Below are 22,500 nucleotides of genomic sequence, written 5' to 3' on the forward strand. Positions count from 1 at the left end.
GTTGCTCTCCACACGGGCTGTCACCTGCATGCAACCTTAGCCCAGTCAAACGGGATTGGTCAGTACTACTGGGCACCGACACTTTTGCAATACCAAAGTCCTGCCCCGTTGCCTATAGATTCTGCATTCGTATGCAGATATCAGTTTGTAGAGTTTATCCGGCTCGTGCAGTGCTTTCAAGATCCCTCCCTTGTTAGTTTTCAGAGAAGAATTTAGGCATTGGCTAGTGGCGCTTGAAGATGCTCAACTCAACCCTGAGCCTGTGTTCTCTTTCCTGCGTCGTCAGCCCGGTGTGGTGGCCTGCTGTCTGAGATGAGTGGCGCTATCTTAAGTCCCGGCTTTCCTGGAAATTACCCTGGCAACCTGGACTGCACCTGGAAGATCACCCTGCCTGCAGGATATGGTGAGTTTCTGCGTGCGTGCATGTGTGTGGGTACATTTGTGTGCTTGTGTGTAATTTTTTTTGTGTGGGTGTGTGTAGGGGAGGGTTAGGTCGTAATTTTTGGATCCCCACACTCCTCTAATAATTTTTATGTTGCAACCTCTTAACAGTCTCGTTTGGTCTTTATTTGTATTCATGGTTGCATTTTATCAGCTTGTACATCGTTTTGAGTTGGTGAAAATACACAAATTATTATTGTGCAAAGTGCACCTGGTTTTATCTTCCTATGAGATGTTAGAGAATGCTAGTCAAATGTTTGTGTTTGTATTGTCACAGTTCACATATTTTTTTCTCAATTCTAGGTTCTCATATCCAGTTCCAAAACTTTTCCTCCGAGGACAACCATGACTTTCTGGAGGTCAGGGCGGGACCCCAGCACAGCTCTGCCCTGATTGGACAGTTCACTGGGACCCAGATCCCTCCACCTCTCCTAAGCACCACCCACCTGACTATCATTCATTTCTACAGTGACCATTCAGAGAACAGGCCAGGGTTCAAACTGACCTATCAGGGTGAGTGTAAAAAAGGGCAAATATGGAATTGAATTAGCGTCTATTGCTCCATTCCTAAGCTCATATTGGTCTATGTATATTTTTTCAGTGCTACATGTATATAACTAGCAAAAGTAAATAACTACTTAAATGTAAACCACTGCCAAATATAGAGTCGCTGTTTCTGTTCTGTTTGCCTGTACAGCAACCTTTTTTTCATCCACTGAATTCTGCTTTAACTCTTGAAAACACAGTTATATCTCTGTAAACGATTGTAAACAATGCGCAGCGGTTAAGACTCAAACCCACCAGCTGAACCGACCACGCAAACGTAAAGGTTTGGAGGTTAATCTAGGTTTGGTGTGTGTGTTGCCATGGTCAAGAAAACTGTGGTACAGTGTCTCTGTCATAAAGTACCGGTGCACAATATCTTTAGGATTTAAAGTATGGGAAGTCACTGCTGATAAAATAGATCAGTTGTAGGTTAATCCCTGTGATGGATTGAATCTAGTTACAGTATATTTCTGAAGGCTGCTTTCTAATAGTAGTGTGTACAACTAGTTATAGCATAGCAAGGGTTAAAATAAACATATAAAGATGTCAAACTGAACATTTTAACCTACAGATGCATTATGTGTGCAGCTCGACAATTCCTTTGAGAAATAAGGCTTTGTTCATTCATAACTTCATGAAGTGTTATGAATAGGTGTCTTTGTTGAAACTTTTGACTTTTTATGTTCCCAACTGTTCAGACAGGCAGATATCCAGTCAGGGAGACAGACAGTCAGGAACATAATGAAAGGGGATAAGCTGGTACAGGTAACAGCTATGAGTGTGTGCTAACTAGACCTGTGATCAAGATATGTCCACGCACAAGGGCTGCCATGTCTGGTGTGAGAGTGAGCCGAAAGAGAGATAGACAGCAAAGGCGAAGCAAGGGAATTTGAGATTGAGAGAGAGGGAGAGAGAGAGAGAGGAATATAAATAGAGAAAGACGGAATGAGAAAAGCAAAGAAGGAGGTGTTAAAAGGACAGGTTCTCTCCGATACCAGAGTTTTATTCAAGCATTTTGCATAGCCGCAGTTAAGATACATGTGCGATTGTGCGATATCCAATCATCTATTCTACACAATATTGAATCCCAGTTCCTCCTGATATATATATTGATCCTTCCTCGCTTATTGCACTAGTATGTTGTTTAAGGCTTAGTCATTCTGATTCTGTACGGTAATGTTTGATAGACTCTGAGCTATAGCAACAGGATTTGTGTGCAATAGGAACAATTGATTAATTCTGATTCAAGTTGTACTTAAAATCGCATTTGTCTCACTATGTGACGGCTGGCCGTCCTCTGTTTATCTGACTTGCTTGTCTTCCATGCATTTATTCTTTGGCTCATATGCAGGTTTTATTATATATTATTAATATTTAACACTTTTCTTTTTAGAGGTTGTTTTCGTAGACTTGATTTAAACAAACATGATGATCTTCTCTTTCAGCGTTTCAGCTTCAGAACTGTCAAGATCCCTCCCCCTTCTCCAATGGCGACATTGTCAACAATGACTACAGCGCTGGGCAATCAATCACTTTTCAGTGCTACCCTGGCTATGTTCTGATTGGACATACAGTTTTGACATGCCTGCATGGAACCAATAGGAAGTGGAACCATCCCATCCCACGTTGTGAGGGTACGATCTTCGCTACACAGGATCACTAGCGAGGAGAACATTAAATAAAGAAAAGCATATAATACCAATTATATAACATTCTGTTCCAAAAGCAAGTGAATCAGGTCGAACTGAAAGTACAATGTCCCATTGTACTACGTTGTACGACATTACCATACAACATCCGTTAATTCACAAGGCGTCTCGGGCGATATACAAACGATAGCAAAGGAAAACGGCCATAGCGAATGAGCTCTGCTGGAGTTATGGTACAGTTAGCTCGTTGATGAGCCATTAGCTAATCGTCGGCTGATAGACGCACATATGCGTGGGGAGTGTGCAATTGGCAATCACCAGGTGAGACACCGCTCATCCCTGTTCTGAATCTGCTCCCCTCCTTAGCCCCCTGTGGTTACAACGTCTCGGCCGACAACGGGACCATCTATTCCCCTCAGTACCCTAATGAGTACCCCAACTCCCAGGACTGCAGCTGGGTCATCACAGTGCCCCACGGACACGGGGTGTACATCAACTTCACCCTGCTCCAGACTGAGCCAGTCACCGACTACATCGCCGTCTGGTATGTAGGGTTCACGCGCACACACACAGGCACACACCCAAACACACGGAGGGAGGTAAATACTAAAACACTTGTAGTAAATGTGTACCATCATTACTGAGTGCAAGCACTGCGTCTCGCTACCTGATTTCATTACCACATGTAAAGGGCACATAGTAGAACACACACACACACACACACACACACACACACACACACACACACACACACACACACACACACACACACACACACACACACACACACAGTAACCCAATACAACACAACACAAACCAATAGTGTGCAAAAAAGTCTGTTAGATGGAGTCTAGTTACACAGGGTTCAGGGTGCCATACTCTCTGACACAAACACACAGTCAAACGGTGCCCCCCCCCCCCCCGCCCCCCCCCCCCCCCCCCCCCCTCACACACACACACACACAGACACACACTCACACACACACACACACCATACTGTGGTATTAATGGGATTGGGTGTGGAGCTGGGATTGTAATATAGGGAGTGTGAGAGTAATGCATTTACAATGGGACCACTGACCAATTCAATCTCGCCCATGCCAGGGCCACAGAGCGACCTGCAGAGGGCTGGGGAACTCTGGCAGTCATAATGAGATTCAGTCAGCAGTGGCAAATGTAATGAAGCCTGTGCTGCAGCTTAATTCAGAAGCCCAATTGAGCTCAATAGGATCTGACAAAGTTTTGTTGTTGTTTTTGTTGTTGCCGTTGTTGTTTGCGGAAGGTGGTCCACTGTACTTTCCTGGTTAATGATTTGATCGGTTGAATAACGGTTTAATTCCTTCTTTTTTTTTTTTCCTTCTTCTTTTTTGTTTGTTGATGAAAGAAGCGGTTTACTTCATCAAAATATTCCGGACTTCCCGGCAGTGTGGGTTTTACTCATGAATACTGAACTGTGGTGGGCTGGCGTGCCCGCTCCTTTGGGTTGCATTTCTGGATGGGAAATAGCATTTCTTTTTTCACTTTGTGTCAGGTCAAGCTTGGATTTTCAGGCTCAAGAGTGGAACTCTGGGGAGTGGCAGGCTCGGAAGCAGGCAGTGGAGAATGAATACATATACAATGGGGTCCCCCGGCACATCTCCATCTAGTTTGTAATCAGCGTCACAGATAAACCAGAGTCAATGGCCTTGCTCAAGAGTTATTTTCGCAGTAGCAAATTAATTCTGGATTTGTGAATTTTAAAGGATGTTTGTGGGGGAGAGTATATAGGAGCTGTCCCGTTTAGAGTTGAAGGCACAGACACTAATATGTAATGTGAGGTGTGTGCATCCACTGCATGGCCACCCCCGTGCCTGGCTAAACGAAATGCATTTATAATGTCCCAGCATTGCAGAGTAGAGGACCTGTTTATGCTTTGGATCCGAGGGCCCACATTTAGTACGCCTAGAGTCTAGACCGTTCAACGTTGACAAAGCTCAATGTTGTTTTTTACTCTTTTTTGTTTTATATGCAGATTTAGATTTATAGGCTGGATTTTCAACCCTGATTATAACGTTGGTGCTTGGGTCTGATTATGATCAAACGCGACTCAACATTGAACACAGTTTTAAATTGTGTGTATGTGCAGCATTGTCTCTGATCCTTTTCTTTTATAATACTCTTGATTGCTGCAGAAAGGGTACATTGACACATGTTTCACAGGGCGTTCCCCTAAGAGGCTCGTAAACGCTTGCTGTCAATTCAGCAAGTAGTCTTTGTTCGAAAATACTCAGACGATTCCTCTTTTGGGAGGGCAATACGTGAGAGCCAAACTTTGTATTGAAGCAGAAGAACATGTGCATTGTGTGACCTTGTGTCAAAATAACGATGACAAACTTAAATGGAAGACGGTAAACTACAACTATGTGCGGCCCTAATAGCACTTTTCAAGACTCACGATTCAAGATGACTACATTTGTCCCTTGAGGAAAGTTTGTATTGGACATAAAGGCTGCCACATAAAAGTGCAAACAATTACAGGGCAGTAAGAGAGCACTTTATGTATTCCTCTCAAAAGTGTACAATTAATTTGCACAAAAAAAAGAATTCAGTCGTCGCTGCCAATGTTTCCGCCATGTGTCATCCATGTGTCATCCATGTGTCATCCATGTGTCATCCAGTGTGTTCCACTGAGCAACCCCACTCGCCCATGTCCTAGATAGAGTGACCCGGGTCAATTGAAATCCAAAGCATAATATCTAGTCTCATTCTCCCCCAAAACATTTTTTTGAATGCATTGACCCTGGTTGTTATTTGGACTCGGAGGGCTGTGCAGTGCGGTGTGCAGAAAGGCCTCCTGAACGGATTGGTCAATGGCTGAAAGGAGTGGGGCGGCGTCGGGAAAAATGAGGTTGGAGCGAGTGACCTTGTAATGAAGAAAAAGTTATTGAATGGTTGTCGATCAATGTGAGGCCGCGTATTTATTTCAATGTTTAAAAGAGGGCAAAATATATCTGAAAGTCTTATCCACTAACAACAAAAGCCTGGTAATTAGGTAATAGACTTGAGTTCAGTTTTTGGATTGAAACTTCGAACACTTTGAAGCATTGCACAATGCAGGTCCGCATGATGCAAAACACAGAACAAGACCTCAAATTAACTCTTCCCACATGTTTTGTCCGTTCCAGTGCACTCGCGGCTCGTCTGGTGTTGTAACGTATTTTAAGCACACAAGCTGCCCCCACATAGCCACTAGGAAGCAGGATCGAACACACAAGCTGCATTACCCCCACACAGCCACAAGGGAGCAGGATCAAACATACAAGCTGTAATATCTACCCCAGCCACAGAAGGCAGCATCTTTATGACAGACGCGGAAGCCGCAGCTAAGACGTCACATAGGCCACGCCCACTTCACATAGGCCAAGCCTACTTGGTCCATTAGCAGCACCCGGAGTCAGGAGGCTAGAGATTCATAGGCACCCCGCAGAAAGCCACCATCTTCAGTATATTGTAGTATTGCACCTTGCGGTGGTATTCAACTAAACCGGGGCTTTTAACCAATTGAGCCGCTCAAGAAATTAAATGTCCTATTTTAAAAAAGTACATGTGGTGTTGGAAAGGAGCACTATGACGTTATTTTGGGGTAACCCAGGTGTTTTACATGATTATGTAATGAAATGCATCTCTATGGTTTGTCTATGTATCTACGTCTATGTTTATTGAGCGTTTTATTGACCTCCATGTCTATTCGCCATTCAGGGATGGCGTGGATGTGTCCAGCTCCCAGCTGGGTGTCTTCAGTGGGAACACAGCCCTGGAATCAGCCTATAGTGCCAGCCCTCAAGTCCTCATCCGCTTCCACTCTGACTTTTCGACCGGAGGATTCTTCATACTGAACTTCCACGGTACCAACTGAGGCCTCCCTATTGGCTTTGCTTGCTCATACCCACACACATGCACGCACACACGCAACCGCGTATGCACACAGGCAGGTATGCACGCACACATACACACACACTTAAGGATGTGTCAACAAACCATAAATGTTGATGATGATTTTTTCAAATTATACCGGGCCACAGCATTGTCAACATAGAGTATCCCAAAAAGCTTAATACTACTTTGCCTATTTCTAATATCTGTTAGTTGAAGTCTGACCCTTACCTAGATATCCACCTAACCTGAAATCCACACTGTGCTCTCCACTCCTCACTGACTAATAATCCGAACAGTTGACTCGCCGGTTTGCCTTTTAAGATAGCATTGAAATGTGTTCATCACAAAACCCCCATAACCTCCCCTCAATGATAAAGAGGATCTCCTGTTTTGTCCATTCCCAGCCTACCGTCTGAAGAAATGTCCCGTTCCCCCGGGAGTCGAAAACGCAGAGATGATCTACGAAGATGACAACTTCCAGATAGGTAAACGGCAACACCATTTCAGACTATTTATTGTTGAGTACTGCACTGCTATCTTGACTGAAACTAATACTTTCATTCAGCGTATTCCCTAATCTCAGAGATAGATTCCCTTTTAAACAATGGATAACAACAACTACGCTGCCAGAATAGCTTTCACTGAAGTACTCAAAATATAAAGCAATTTAAAATGTCAACTACAGTCCCGGTTGAATATATGAAATTACATAACTGGTATTGCTATCCACCTCTACCAGGAGATGTCGTAAAGTATCACTGTTTGCCCGGCTACACACTCGTTGGGAAGGCAGAGATCACCTGTAAGCTCAACTCTCACTTGCTCTTTGAAAGCCCACCGCCGACATGCCAAGGTGAGTCCCACTGTGTGTCCGTCGACCAGACACTTTCAAAGTAGACGGATTATACTGTACCCTCTCTTTCATAAATTATACAATCACAGCTCATCTCAAATGTACTCTGGTTCTCTAAGTAGGGACTAGATCTTTTCCATATTTTGCATTGATCGACAGGGTGTATATCCAATCAAAAAGTTATACATTTATGCAAGAGGAGTTCACAGTTTTCTTTTGTATTAAACTTTGTACAAATGATTAGGATTACTTATTTTAAAGGTCCGTTACTTAGTTCAAGTTAGGGTTGGACATTAGGTTCAGCTTTAACTCTCTCCACTCGGTGCACGTTAGCTAACTAGCCATTCCACATTAAGAGCTGCTTTTCAATATATTTTTCGTTGCTAGCAGCATGGCTGATAGCCACTCGGTGCAAGGTAGCTAGCTAGCCGTTCCACATTAAGAGCTGCTTTTCAATATATTTTTCGTTGCTATCAGCATGGCTGCACCCAATGCAGAGGTTTAAGAATGAAAAGCAATGTATCCCAACAAAATAACAACAACATGATTATTTCCAGCATGAATGGAATGAAAGGCGCACCTTGGTGTAGGCTAGCTTCCCCTTAAATAACAGCCTTCTGAGGTTCTGGCAGTGCAAGCAGAACCTCTGGTCTTTTGATGGGGGTTGATTTTTTCTTAAATTCAAGGTTCAGCCTGAGCTTTATAAACAGGACCAGCTCTCACCAATGTACAAGCAACCAGATAAAAGAAATAGCCGAAAAATACAAAGGATGGAACATTTTGAGGCTGTGAATGACATGCAGCCTAAGTGCCTTCTTAGCCAACTTAGCTCTTTGTCTGCCGCGCGGTTATACAAGCGGAGAGCCGAATCCAGGTCAGCTCTCGCTCAAAATCAATCGTAAACACGGCCGAAAAGAGTCCTGAGAGTGCATCTGTTTGGAGCACGTCAGACCAAAGTATTTCAGGAACAAAAAGTTGTACAATTATTTGGTTGTCAGCCGGGAAAAAAAACTAACTTGTACACGGCGAGAGAGGATGGAGGATGAGCGAGGCGATACGGTGGCGATAAGGAGAAACGTTACCGTGCATCTGTGGTCTGCTGTTTAACAAGGCTGGTGGTTTGCAACAGGACATGACAGGTGTGCCTCGCGTTGTGTTTCGTGTAATTGACTCGGCCACCTTTGTGCTTCCGAAGCCCTGTGTCCAGCCAATGAAGACCGCTCGGCGTCATCAGGAGTCATACTGAGCCCCGGGTATCCTAGCAACTACCCCAATAGCCAGACGTGTTCCTGGCTACTGCGTATGCTCCCAGGTAATGTGCGGGTCCCGTGTTCATGCACGTCCGTGACATTCAGGGCACGTGCGCACAAATGATTGTTTGTGTTCAACAAACACCTTGTAAGAACTCTAGCCCAGCCTCTTAAATAATGCTCCTCATGGTTTAATGTGTTCGATGTCATTGTGTATTATTACGTTTTGCATGTGATCTTTGGCAGTGAAAACGTACGTGTTTCTTTCGTTTAGGTTACACAATCAACATCTATGTGGAAATTTTCCACAGTGAGAAGCAATTTGATGAACTCGAGATTTTTGACGGTATTATGTATTTTTTTCATGCACTCCAAATGCACGTACACACACACACACACACACACACAAAAACACACACGCACACACACACACACACACACACACACACACACACACACACACACACACACACACACACACACACACATGCACACACATAGACACAGAGAAAGACACACACTCAGACACACACCATTTCTAACAGCCACATTTGATTGCAGGTTCTTCAGGACAAAGTCCTCTTTTGGTAGCGTTGAGTGGCAACCATTCATCTCAACTCAACTTCACATCAAAGACCAACCAGCTGTACTTAAGATGGTCCACTGACCATGCAACCAACAAAAGAGGTTTCAAGATCAGATACACAGGTATTTGTTTGTTTATGTTTTTTGAGGTTGTTCCCTCTACGGTTTTCTGTGCCACTATCACAAATGTTCCATTTTATTCATTTGTTTTTATGCTGTCAGACCTACAGTTGCGATAACAGATTCACATAAAATGTTGTGTTTCAAAAAGAAATGAGGCAAATGTAAATAGTTTTGTTGTATTTCATCGAAGGAAGTCTATGTCTCATCATTGGGGGACATCTTGTTGTATTTATCAAGCAAAGTGAACATTTTCAGTTTCCTGCGACCTGAAATGTTTCTCCCTGCACTCTTTCTCTCTCTCTCCCTCTCTCCCTCCCTTTCACTCTCACTCATATATAGATATGCACGGTATGGTGTGACTGTGTGTGTTTGCATGTTGTACTCCTCCATCCAACCTGTGGCAACTACTCTAGGCCTATAGCTCATCATCTTCATTGTGTCATCTTTATGCTCTTCTTGGCTATGAAGTGACCTTGGTGCTACTGTTAGACGTAATTAATTTATCCACCACTGACCTCTCTTACGGTGAGGATCATTTCGAGTTCATCTCTTATGTTTACCTGTTTCACTTTTCAATGGCTCCCAAGATGCGAAATCACCCAGAAATATCTCTCACGCACTTGCAGGCGTTTCTCTCCCTACCGACCTCTCCCTCTCTCTGTCTGACTGTGCTCTCTCCAACTCTCTCTCTCTCTTTCTCTATTACTATCTCTTTCTCTGTCTCTCCTTCCTTTTTTCTCTTATTGCGCTCTCTCTCTCTCTCTCTCTCTCTCTCTCTCTCTCTCTCTCTCTCTCTCTCTCTCTCTCTCTCTCTCTCTCTCTCTCTCTCTCTCTCTCTCTCTCTCTCTTTCTTTCTTTCTCTCTTATTCCTCTCTCCCTCTCTCTCTCCCAGTCTTTATCTCTGTTCCCCTGTCTCCATCATATTATTCAGTGCACTAGATTGTATTTTTCGAGTGGGTCTGAGAGTCGGCCGGGTTCGATCGTTCTCCGATTGTTTCGACTGTCACGGCGTTAACAGTGTGTCTTTATGTCCTTCCTTTATCAGGGAACGTTAATTGCTCGCCCACTCGTCGCCTCGACTCCCTCGCTCGCTCGAGGAGTTCACGGCCAATTTTGAATTTTTGTCAGTCAATTGAATCCATTCCATTTAGCTGACGTTCTGCTGCCGTTGTCCCCGTCCCTCTCGCTCCCTTTGCCCTCCCTCCCCCTCCCTCACCCCCACCCCAGCGGCTTACTGCAGCGTCAACGATCCGCCCGTCAACGGAGGCGTGGTCAATCAGACCCGGTTGCGACCAGGCAGCCGGCTCCAGTTCTACTGCCACCGCGGCTACAGGCTCGTCGGCCCCACCAACTCCACCTGCCGGCTCCAGGCCAACGGGCTCTACCAGTGGGATGTGCTGGCCCCGCTGTGCCAAGGTGAAAGCCCCATAGGAGGCTGGATTCCCTTCCGCTGTAACAGCCATGCACCTTCAGTGCATGCGGTCTATCTGTCCACGGGAGGCCGGTGGTGCCTTTTTAGAAATGAATAGATGGACGAGGGAAGACCATGTTGTGTTTGCCAGCCTCTTTTGGAGCACTGAGTCAGATTGTAAAACTTGTGGTTAGCAGTTAAACGTTAACAGGGAGAGGGAATGGAAATGTGCTGCTGCTAGCGTTGTAGCAGGCATCGTCCAACTTTATTTTGCGGATCCACAGCTATTTCTTGCGCAACACCCCAGTCGCCAGGCAACGGAAGCATCTATGGTTACCAGTACACTGTCGGTAGCCAGGTGACCTTCCAGTGTAACCATGGCTTTCACCTGGACCCAGGTGTTGCCATGACCACTGTTTGCCAGGAGGATGGTAGCTGGAGCAACGCAGTGACACCTCCCAGATGTTTGCGTAAGTTTAGCATCTTAATGTAAAGAAATTGTCACAAAATAAGCCTACATCTTACAAGTTGTATTCAATACCAAAGAAGTAAGCACCATTTAATATAGGAAGAACAAATGTGTTGCATATGAAGGGACGACCTTGTAATAATAATAATAATAATACATTTAATTTAGAGGCGCCTTTCAAGACACCCAAGGTCACCTAAATATATTGTATATCATTTTATATCCTATGCATCCAATTGTTGGGGGTAGATCCAGTGAATGTAAAATATGGAAGTGTCACGTCTGAATTATTTAAACAACAATAGAGTCTTACTAACATTATCATCTTTCACCACTTGATGAGGAAAGTTTAATTACAGGGACGTTACTAAGTCCTCATTTCCCAAAGTCCAAAAATGTAAAAAAAAAAGACAAAAGCAGTATTATGTCATATTTATCTGGATAGCCCCTTTAGCAAGGACATTTTTAAGTCTCAATGGGATTTCAATGGACTATTAATTAGACAGCACAGAGGCCAAAAACCCAATGGAAAATGAATCCTTGAGTAGGGATGAAGAAGACGGATGGCTCTTTGTGAGATATTTACACTTTTAACATCTGTTATATCATTGACTTCTAAATAAACTGTTTTTTTTTTCTGTTTCCTTTTAGCGGTTCATTGCCCCAGCATTGAAAATGTGCTTACAGAACACATGACCTACCGACTGCTCTCTGGTTGGCTGGCTGAGTTTGGCTCCATGGTGATGTTGGAATGCTCGCCAGGGTTCTATTTGGGGGTTGGACATAGAACACTGCGCTGCCTTGCCAACGGGACATGGGAAGGTTCACAGGACGCAGCGTCCTGCAAAAGTAAGCATTGACCCTCTTTACCCTTTAAACATTCAATATCACTGTCATTGAAACGTACAGGTGAATGGATTAAACCAATGTGCATACAGTACATACATTTTCATTGAAAAAATAAAAATTTGTAGCACCGTCGAACACACACCTGACCTCTACCAAATCCAGTCCAGCTTTATTTATACAGCACACTGCAAAAGGGAGATGCCGCACAGTGTGTTGCAGGTTTTAATAATAACAAACCAAAAACATTTAATGTGTGTGTGAATCCGTCTGCCCTTGTGTCTGTCCTTGTGGGTGCTTGATCCGTCTGTCCGTCTGACTGTCTGGATCTCTGTCCTTCTGTTTTTATTTTGGTTTGTCCTCTGAACTGTGTCCTTGGAAGTGTGTCAAAGGATGCGTGCAAACACACACACGCAGCTAAATAGTCCATAAAGACTCATCCATGAAGACGGTGCCATTTTACTTTGTTGATTTATTTCTTAAAGCTAAACATCTGCTTCGTAAACTTTGAAATAGGCCCCAGATTTTTGGGGTATTGCAGTATATTTGGCTCCAGTGAAAAAGTGGATAATTATGTACAAACATAGTTCCAGAAATACATACAATTGAGGACCGTATACATATAAAAAGAAAATTAACATATAATTTTTGCTTTAAACTTTTCTGAAGTTATAATTCTTCAGACTTCATTGTGTGGATTACAAGGATTTGAAAGGGATACAGGTTGAGAAAAATCCAGTCAAATCCAGTTTGAAATGTAGAACACAGGGATTACAAACAACTGGCAACGCTTCCTCCGACATTATCCTTCGGAGTTAACCGAAATAAATCATGTCTCCCAAATCTGAGATATTGTACTTCCTCCCCGAGCAGTCTACTTATCTCCTCCCGATGTGGATGAGCTTCGGAGCTCGCACTCACTCTGACGTAAAATACAATTTTTTTGTTTTTATTTCATCGTCCAGTCATCTCCTGCGGGGAGTTGCCCTCTCCCCCCTTCGGAACCAAGCTGGGCACCTTGACCACCTTCGGCGCAACGGCCATCTTCATGTGTAACCATGGTTACACACTGGTGGGGTCGCACGTCAGGGAGTGTGGCGCCAACGGTCTGTGGAGCGGGACGGAGACACGGTGTCTGGGTAAGAGTCTTAGCCCGTCTTGTACAGTAATATGCTGCCTCTTCCCCCATGTGTGGTTTTATCATTCACGAGTCGGACGGAATAAGTTAATAATTGCTTATTTTTGGGGTGGATTTTTGTTGTTGAAAAGTTTGAATATTTAGACAGTATTTGTGTTGTGTATTTTAAATGCGGGATGATTATTTAGTATTTTTTTTATTTTCGTCTTCTCAGCAAAAGTGGAGATTTGGAGTAGTTTGACTAGTTTGTCTGTTTATCAATGGATTTATTCATGCGTGTGTATATTTATTCATGAATCCCTCCCTATTGACTCGGTTCTAGCTGGTCACTGTGACTCGCCGGACCCCATCGTGAACGGTCACATCAGTGGCGATGGCTCCAGCTACCGTGACACCGTGGTGTACCAGTGCATGCTGGGATACCGGCTGATTGGCACATCGGTCCGGATTTGCCAACAAGACCACCGCTGGTCGGGGACAACACCTGTCTGTGTCCGTAAGTGCTTGCTAACAAAGATAGCGCTTGTTTGTTTATCGACCACTGTGATTCATTTCCATTTCCAAAAATGTTTGTATTTACTTTCAGAAGATGAAACACTGTCCACTTTAGTGTCATAACAAATTTTCCTTTGCTTCAAAGAAATAAAAAAAATATTGCATTAGTAATTAAATAAAATCCAAAGTGTTGACTTATTACAAATTCATCCATTTAGACAGTTCTGGGTGAGATCACGTAAATGCATTGACAAAGCAAAATGCCCTTCACTCATTCCTCTCATTCATTAATCCGTGCGTTCGATAGTCAGCTAACCGTCTCTACCTGTCCCTTTCAATCCCCTCTCAGCCATCACCTGCGGTCACCCGGGCAATCCAGCCAACGGCCGCACCAATGGCAGCGAGTTCAACCTTAACGATGTTGTTAATTTCACCTGTAACCAAGGTTACTCTCTGCATGGAAATACACGCGCTCAGTGCCGGCTCAACGGGCAGTGGAGCAGCCCCCTGCCCGTCTGCAGAGGTCTGTTACCCACATGCACACACGCACACACACACATGCCAACACACACACACACACCCTCTTGCGCACGCACACGCACACACACACACACACGCGCACATACACACACAAACAACACACACAGTCCACCACAGTACAGAATGTCCGTATTTATTGTTCTTTTTCCAGTTCATCTATTTCTGTAATATCCGTGGAAAACACCACAGTACCATGAAGTGAAGATTATTAACAAACTCTAAAGTCTCCATTTTATTATATTATACTGTTCTTCTTACACCTAACAATAACTTTTTATCATGCATTGGGTTGGTGCTAACATAGTCAGGGGGGATTTTGGACTTCGTACTTTGACTTGTTGGACACGTTCTGCCTTCTCAGCAGACTAAAAATCAAAAAGGCTGATGTTTTTTTAATGCCAACCCGCAGACTGGTAGTAGCCTTCGCCAGTCTGCCCACCTTGCCACAGACTGCACAATCATCAATTATTTCAATCTCTATCTTTAACTCTCTCTATGTTGGTCATGCGTAAACACAGGTGGAACAAACAAACACACACAAACACACCCCTTCCCCTTCAGGCAGCAACATCACCACTAAAGAATGCTCAAGGTGTTCGGTCGGCGGTGGACATGGCCCCCATGGGGTTGCCATTGGAGGAATTCCTGATTGTTTTATGCTCCCTTCAACTCTTTTCCTTCTCTCTCCCTCTTTCCTATCCTACTTTTCCCTGACTGCATCTCCCCTACTCTCTTTCGCTCCCTTTCTTTTCCTCTCTCTCTCTCTCTCTCTCTCTCTCTCTCTCTCTCTCTCTCTTTCTCTCTCTCTCTCTCTCTCTCTCTCTCTCTCTCTCTCTCTCTCTCTCCCCATCCCTCTGAAACTCTCCTCCTAATTTACTCTCTTTTTCCCTCTCTCGCTCTCATCCTACTTCTCTCTCAATCTCTCTCTCTCTTTTATCCCTCTCCCCCTCTGTCTCAACCCCCCCCCCCTTCCCACAAGCAGCCATCAATTACAAGTGTGAGAATGTATTTGTTCCCACAAGGATACCAGAGAGCCACTGGCACACACACAACACACACGCACACACACACACGCACACGCACACACCCTGGTGTGCAGGTAGAAACTCACTCATTACTGCCCCCCACAGACTTGAATCCCAGTCGGTGTGTGTGTGTGTGTATCGGGCTGTGGTGTGAGGAAACTGTGCTCGCTCGTGGCCGTTGAAGACAGGCCTCCTAGATGATGCTACAGTAACCAGACCGAATGCTGCAGCGGCAGTATGAGTGAGAGAACTGAACCCAATCCAACAAAAGGAGGATAGCATAACAAACTGTAACGCAGCAATGCATACTCAGAGAAGGCTTTCTCTTTGTATGCATAGATTTTTTTTTTTTGCATTTCAACACAGTGCTTAGGGTTTCAGTGTCCCAGCATTATCGATTATCATATTTTGTTTAAACTTCAAACCCAAGCCTGTTGAGAATAGTTTTGAGTGAGACATTTGTGTTAAAAAGTTGTTGGTCTCTTTTTGAGTGTGGGTTATTCTTTTTGTGAATGTCTGTACATGTTTTGAACAATGTTTAGCTAGCTCAACTTTATGTTTTCTTTATTGATGCAATTGTTAAAGTGGTTATTGAGTATTATCTTTAAAGCTATTTTAGCAGCTGTAGATGCTTTTAACGAAATCACTAGAGTGTGGTTTTAAGACCGTGTGTTGTGTTCCTTTCTGCCTTTCTTTTTACATTCTAGTGGTCAACTGTTCCGATCCTGGACAAGTGGAAAATGGTGTTCGTCAATCTGGCCTACGTTACCCAGAAGTCTTCAGCTATGGCGTGACTGTTGCCATCCACTGTAAACGAGGATTCTACCTTCTCGGTTCCGCCCTCCTCACTTGTCAGCATGATGGTCGGTGGGATCGACCAATCCCACGCTGCCTTGGTACGGATGGGCAGGGTTAGGCAAAGGCCAAGGAGCCTTCAAAGCAGTAACGTTGGCGTACTCCTGCACTTCTATTGACAATTTTGTTAAAATTGAAACAAAAATAAAGTTCTTCACATTCTTGCATGCAAGTGTATACCCTAATGAAGGGAATAGAGGCATTTGAATTAAATTGTGTATTTAGTTGTTCAGGGATATGCAGCGAAGGAAGCGATGAGAATAGAGAAGGGTCTGGTCACAAATATTATGCAAATAGGAAGTGGCTATTCTGATAGTATAATTATGTTATTGGGAAGAAAATGTTTGATTACTAAAGAAAACAAATAACCTCTTGTTAGTGAATGGGCCCAAGTGTACACCAGCCAGAGTGTATTCAAAGATGTATTTTATTCTTTTTTTACCTTATGTCTGGTCACAGACAAAAAAAAAAAAAAAAAGCTATTTGAGGTGTGAAATGACTTGAATAGGTATTGGGATGAAGGTGAGAAGAAAATGAAAAAAGGGATAGAATAAGAAAGAGGTATTTCTAGCAAGAAGAGTGAGAGAAGTAATCATAAAAGAGAGTGAGAGAATAAGGAAGGTTGGAGGGGTGTGTGTGTCACTGTGTGTGTGGCTTGGTGTGTGGGTGTGTGGTGTTTGTGAGCGCGTGCATGCGTGTGTGTGTGTATGTGTGTGTATTGTGGGACGTTCGTCCCCTGGGCTGGCAGACTTTATTGTCGAAGAAATCCGTTGTCTGATAAAAACATAGAGATTAACCTGAAGCGAAAAATGGGGGAGAGAGAAAGAGAGAGAGAGCGGGAGAGAGGCAGAGAGAGAGTGGGGGGGGAGAGAAAGAGAGAGAGAGACATTTAGAGAGAGAGAGAGAAAGATGCATACTGAGAGAGAGAGAGAGAGAGAGAGAGAGAGAGAGAGTGAAAGATGGAAGAGATAGAGGAAGATGCATACATACAGAGAGAGAGTGAGAGAGAGACAAAGAGAAAGAGCTTCTGAAGCACAAGCAGAGAGAGAGCGGGAGAGAGCCGTAGGAAGAGAAACAACAAGCACTCAACAGATAGAGAGTCACAGCGACACAAAGAGTTTGAGAGACGCAGTCGGAGAAAGGCATGCCAGAGAGGTGCGGTTATAGAAATTGATGGACACCATTATATTGCACACAGACGAGGTCTGGGCCGAGAGGGGATACTTAGATCTGCAGAGCTTAGTTTAGACATCATGAACCGCGCAAGAAAATGCTCCTTTTTTTTTTACGTAACACAACACACACACACTCACACTCTACAACCACAGACATGGTTGTACAGCGAAACCCAGAGACAAGCAAATGTGAGACAAAGCGAACTACCGGGTTGACTCGTAAGTAGAATGGCTCTTTCGCAGCCATGTATGTGGACATTTTGAGAGCCACAAAAGCTTTTGGGTGTTTGCAGGCAACATTTTAGTCCTAATGTAAAGTTGTATTTGTTGGGGCAGTGAGACAGATCAATGCAACCCAGTAATCCCAGCTTTATGAAGGTCATTACATAGAAACCCAGGCAATGTTCTGTCCTTTTTAGATGTTTGAACAATGGGTTGTCCGTCATTGTATGACAGCCAATCACGCTCATGGCTAGATGCATTAAAAAATAGCATATACTACATACCTATTGATATATTTCGTTCAGATCTAAGTTTTTCAAACTATTCTATTATAGGTGACGTTACATTCAAAGCCATTATTATCTGAGCCGGTCCATGTGTAACACTGTTATCGTTCACAATTGGAAGCTGTAGTTTAACAGGGAGGCATGGGAATCCTTTTTTTTTTGTTTTCTAGAACACAAGCCAAAACAAACAGGAACCCAAACTCAAACACACATTTACCCCCCTCAGCTATTCCCAGACGTACTCCATTTTGTCCCGGACAAAACGTGCCACTGTGGCAGGGTAATTAGCAACGTCAAGGTCCTGGGTGGGGAGCGGACCAGGGTCTCACCCCTGTGGGCCTAACATGTGTGCCCTGTTTCCTCTGGGCACCCGGGCCTCCGCCCTTTCACCTCCAAACACACGACAGGGGACAAAGCAGAGCAGCGCTAAAACCAAAGAGCACGAGGTGCTCAGCCAGCACAGCCTGGTTAAATGTTAAGTAAACCCAAACATATGCCTGATATGGCTTTCTTCCTCTCTCTCCAGAGAAAGGCCCAGTTCATGATGTCTAAACTAAGCTCTGCAGATCTACGTATCCCCTCTCTGCCCAGACCTTGTCTGTGTGTAATATTACGGCGTCAGAAGCTCTCTCTCTCTGTCTCTGTCTCTCTCTCTCTCTGTCTCTCTCTCTCTCTCTCTCTCTCTCTCTGTCTCTCTCTCTCTCTGTCTCTCTCTCTCTCGCTCTCTCTCTCTCTCTCTCGCTCGCTCGCTCTCTCCTCTCAAACTCAGTGTTGCCGCGAAATTTCTCTTCCTACAGCTCTCTCCCTCTCTCTCTGCCTGTGCATCAGAAGCTCTCTCTCTCTCTATGTATGTATCTCTCTCTTAAACTCGTTCCCTCTCTCGCTCCCTCACTCTCTATCTCCCTGTGTCTATCATTCTCTCCATCTAAACCCATGTCTGCCTCTTCTCTGATCCTATGTCTGGTTTCTATTGGTCTCTTTAGCAATTTCCTGTGGGGATCCCGGTGTGCCTCCGAACGCAGTAGTGTTGGGCGGCCGAGGCTGGACTCATGGCTCTGTGCTGCAGTACTCCTGTCTGCCTGGAGGGGTGCTAGTGGGTAACGCCACACGACACTGTAAAGAGGACGGGACCTGGAGCGGGGCGCCGCCATACTGCACTGGTACCTATACGATGGAAGACACAAAATACAGCCCTTCCTCATAGTCTGTTAGCCTTGAATGGAGTGTAATGGTGTTTTCACTTTGCACACAACAGGATATGAAGCAAATGTAATACCACATTTTCCGGCTTTTCAATTTCGTTTTGATTTTTATTTGCTGCACATCTTAGACTCCAAAGAGGAAAAAAAAAAAAACGAATTTGGTTTAAAAAAATTAATAAAATCTGATATTCCTTTGGTTGTGCAATATTAATGCAAAAACAGGTACCAAGAGAAGGAATTTGGACCGAGATGAGAATTGTGTAATCATTCTAAAAAACTGTGTGTGTGTGTGTGTGTGTGTGTGTGTGTGTGTGTGTGTGTGTGTGTGTGTGTGTGTGTGTGTGTGTGTGTGTGTGTGCCCGCCCTTGCTCCCCCCGGACCTCCCTCCTACAGGCACCAGCCCGGGTTTCTGCGGTGACCCGGGCGTGCCCATCCACGGCGTTCGCCTGGGAGGGGAGGAGCTCCGAACCAAGAGCCTGCTGCGGTTCAGCTGCGAGGCGGGCTACACCCTCATGGGCTCCGCCGAGCGCACTTGCCTGCACAACGGCACCTGGAGCGGCACGCAGCCTCTGTGTCAAGGTCTGTCGCCGCGCCGATCCCCCGCAAAGCTGAGGCTAACGCGTTAGCATAATGTTTGGTGTGTCCGGCGAGGTCGCTACGGAGACCACCACCGGGCCCCAGCAGCAGAGCAGGGGCCGATTCCAGCGGGCTCCTCAGAAGAAACGTTAGCCTTCTGTTAATGCCACTGTGAAACGCTATTGCCGATGCCTGTCCCTCAGGAGTCGTGCCGCAGCTCCTGAGGCACATAGTACGTCGTCTTGGCAAAGTGAGAAATCAATAACATATTGTTCTACATGTGCGGCCGTTTAATGTCTGACATAAAATGTCTTCTTAGAAAAGAATTGTTCCTTTTGATGTTTTAAGTTAAAAGCAATTCTTCGGTTACAGCCCCCAGTCTGGGGAATCCATAGTGTTTACCAATTTTTCTATCAATAAATATGAGCAGAAGTAGGGCTGACCGAAGACAAGTAGTCTATAACATGATTGATCAAGCTTTAATAACTCAATAGCTTCCAGTGGAGCGGACAGGAGCACTGCCGTCTCCCAGCTGTGTGCTGTGCTTGCAAAGCAAATGGTGTTATTTCGCATCGGCGGCGTTTAAATGTCCCTCTGCTTTGGATGGCTATGGTGAGCTTGAGCATGTCCACAGAGCGTTTTCCTCTGACTAATGCATTCACAGCGGCTCGTCTCATTGTTTGATATGAACCTGAAAAACAGAACTTGAGACAAATGCTACCGGGTTAGCCAATCGGATCTCCCCTCCCTCCCCGTTTTCGTAGATGTGGCCGACACATTGCTGCAGAAATGAACATTTACATCTTTAGTTCAACAGTCAATTTATGTGTCTGGGAACTGATTATGGCGACTAATGTACAGCCCTTTCCCAATGGTGTTGCTTGACTCCCCATGTAAGTGGAAGCCATGCATCCCTAAAGTATAAACTCAACCTTGTTTAAAGCCATGACCAGAACCCCTAGCTGCTATCACGCCGTCTAAATCAGGTCAGGAACCCAATTTTCGGATGTGCAAACGGGACGGGACGTGCTCTGGTTTTAGACAGGCTTGTCTGTTTTGTGTACCTCTATCTCGTCTTGTTTGTCGTGTTTGATTCCTTTTTCGCTTATGAATACAGGTCCTTCCGAGGCTTTGCCTATCCAAGCCTTAATATAACAGCATTGGATCAGGCTTTCATAAATCAGCGTGGTCTGTTTCTACGAGGCCTTTCATTAACCCCATACCTCTAATGGCCTTTTGTGCGTTTGTACTGGGGAAGGGTAGCGTCGGATTTACAGTCTCACGTTCCATCGTTGCGTGTCAATCTCTAACGGATTTTATAGCCGCCTCCAGATGTCTTTCATTAGGAGAATTGTGTTTAATGGCCGAATCTGGAAAGAAAAAAACGATGATAAATCTCCCTCTGTATCAAGAGCACCCACACATGCACACACTTGGCATGAATCCTTTAAAAGGCTACAACTAATGAATCCCATCAGTAGGTGTTTGATTGTTAATGTCTGTCAGCTGCCACAATCCAATTAGCGAGATGTGTCCTGGTTGGTCACTGGTGCCTGGCCTTCCTGTTAAGGCGGAGTGCTGCGTCAGCAACTACAGATCGATGGATCACTGGACACCAAAGTCCGGATTAGCCAATTGAGCTCTGCAGTCACATGCCCCCTCGACCAGCGTTAAGTAAATGCGGTTCACGTCGGGGGTCTAACAATGGCGGTGAAGTACGGCCGGCCGTGGCCCGCCGACGAGGGAAACAGACGAAAGTCCTATGACACTTTGGAGCGATGGAGCCTTTAGAGCCTCGCTCGCGGACTCGGCCCACACTGATGGACTATGCAGATTCGACATCGACGGCCCTTCAGCAATCTCCATTATTCTCCCACAAGTAGACTCAACTTCTCCTTTCATTGTGAGAAAATTAATAACACTTTAAAAAACGGAGAGCGCGCAGAATCCTGTCACTTCTATCTCAAGGCTGTAATTAAAGCGGTTTCCAGGAAGACGGTCTTCCTCCACATTCCACTTCTGTACAGACACGCCGTGAGTGACGGGCGCCGCATCATTAGGGGTTTCATTATAATGAATCTTTATTTCATGTCGGGGTGTTTTTCTCCTTATTTCCCAGCGGTGTCGTGCGGAAACCCCGGCACGCCGGCCCACGGCAGGATAGTACTGAGCGATGGAATCACCTTCGGCAGCTCCGTGGCGTACGCTTGCTGGGAAGGCTTCAAAACCTCGGGCCTCACCACCAGACACTGCACCACCAACGGTACCTGGACCGGCCAGCCACCCGACTGCACAGGTACTCAGGTCTTTAGATTGGTTGTGTACGTATGTCGTTTGATTTGATCTGCCGTTTGTGTTTTTTTACTTAGTATTAGGAGCATTGGTTTATCTGTGGAGGGCCAATATGCCTCGGTAGATGCTGTGAGGGTGGTCGGTGTGTTCGTAACGTGGTGCTGATAATTACAAAAATCTGTCTGCTGGAAGAATAGTGGAAACGGATTATCTAGAGGAACGGAAAACTTGTGTGATTCAGAGTACGATCCAATTTGAGAGCAAATTAAAGAATGAAAGGGAATAATATGCAAATTGGACCTTATCATTTACGGTTTAACTAAATTAGCACTTGTATGTAGTTCATTTTTTGAAATAACTTTTACTTTTAAATGGTGAAATAGTCCCACTGGCTGTTGGAACTCAGTCCCCAGAGTCCTGGGCTAGCCAGTGAAACTGGTGTTCTGTCCATCAGTAGAATTTGTTATGCTAGTTTCCTCGCAGCAGTTTCAGTTTCAGCAGAAAGCATTCATCTGTTGCCTGTTTGCCGGGCAATCAGATGCCTTTCCAGCGTTTCCTACAGCTTCCAGGCCAAAATCAACCACTTCAATTTCAAGTCAAGTTAA

At 44.8% G+C, this 22,500-nt stretch overlaps 1 protein-coding gene across 1 annotated transcript in view; it reads left to right on the forward strand.

Annotated features, from left to right (window-relative positions):
- The window catches only part of LOC115558918 (CUB and sushi domain-containing protein 1), a 116,366-nt gene that overhangs the window by 77,086 nt on the left and 16,780 nt on the right, over positions 1-22,500 (forward strand). Inside the window, exons 34-53 of the mRNA XM_030377469.1 lie at positions 287-403; positions 745-954; positions 2,433-2,621; positions 3,003-3,180; positions 6,375-6,520; positions 6,956-7,036; positions 7,291-7,404; positions 8,600-8,716; positions 8,929-9,000; positions 9,216-9,362; positions 10,590-10,778; positions 11,058-11,243; positions 11,894-12,091; positions 13,054-13,227; positions 13,549-13,722; positions 14,071-14,244; positions 15,994-16,182; positions 18,809-18,985; positions 19,421-19,606; positions 21,723-21,899. Of these exons, the coding sequence (XP_030233329.1) occupies positions 287-403; positions 745-954; positions 2,433-2,621; positions 3,003-3,180; positions 6,375-6,520; positions 6,956-7,036; positions 7,291-7,404; positions 8,600-8,716; positions 8,929-9,000; positions 9,216-9,362; positions 10,590-10,778; positions 11,058-11,243; positions 11,894-12,091; positions 13,054-13,227; positions 13,549-13,722; positions 14,071-14,244; positions 15,994-16,182; positions 18,809-18,985; positions 19,421-19,606; positions 21,723-21,899 (3,195 nt within the window). The remainder of the gene's footprint in view (positions 1-286; positions 404-744; positions 955-2,432; positions 2,622-3,002; positions 3,181-6,374; positions 6,521-6,955; positions 7,037-7,290; positions 7,405-8,599; positions 8,717-8,928; positions 9,001-9,215; positions 9,363-10,589; positions 10,779-11,057; positions 11,244-11,893; positions 12,092-13,053; positions 13,228-13,548; positions 13,723-14,070; positions 14,245-15,993; positions 16,183-18,808; positions 18,986-19,420; positions 19,607-21,722; positions 21,900-22,500) is intronic.

This window comes from Gadus morhua, chromosome 14 (genome assembly GCF_902167405.1).
Source record: "Gadus morhua chromosome 14, gadMor3.0, whole genome shotgun sequence".
In the NCBI taxonomy this organism is placed as follows: Eukaryota; Metazoa; Chordata; class Actinopteri; order Gadiformes; family Gadidae; genus Gadus; species Gadus morhua.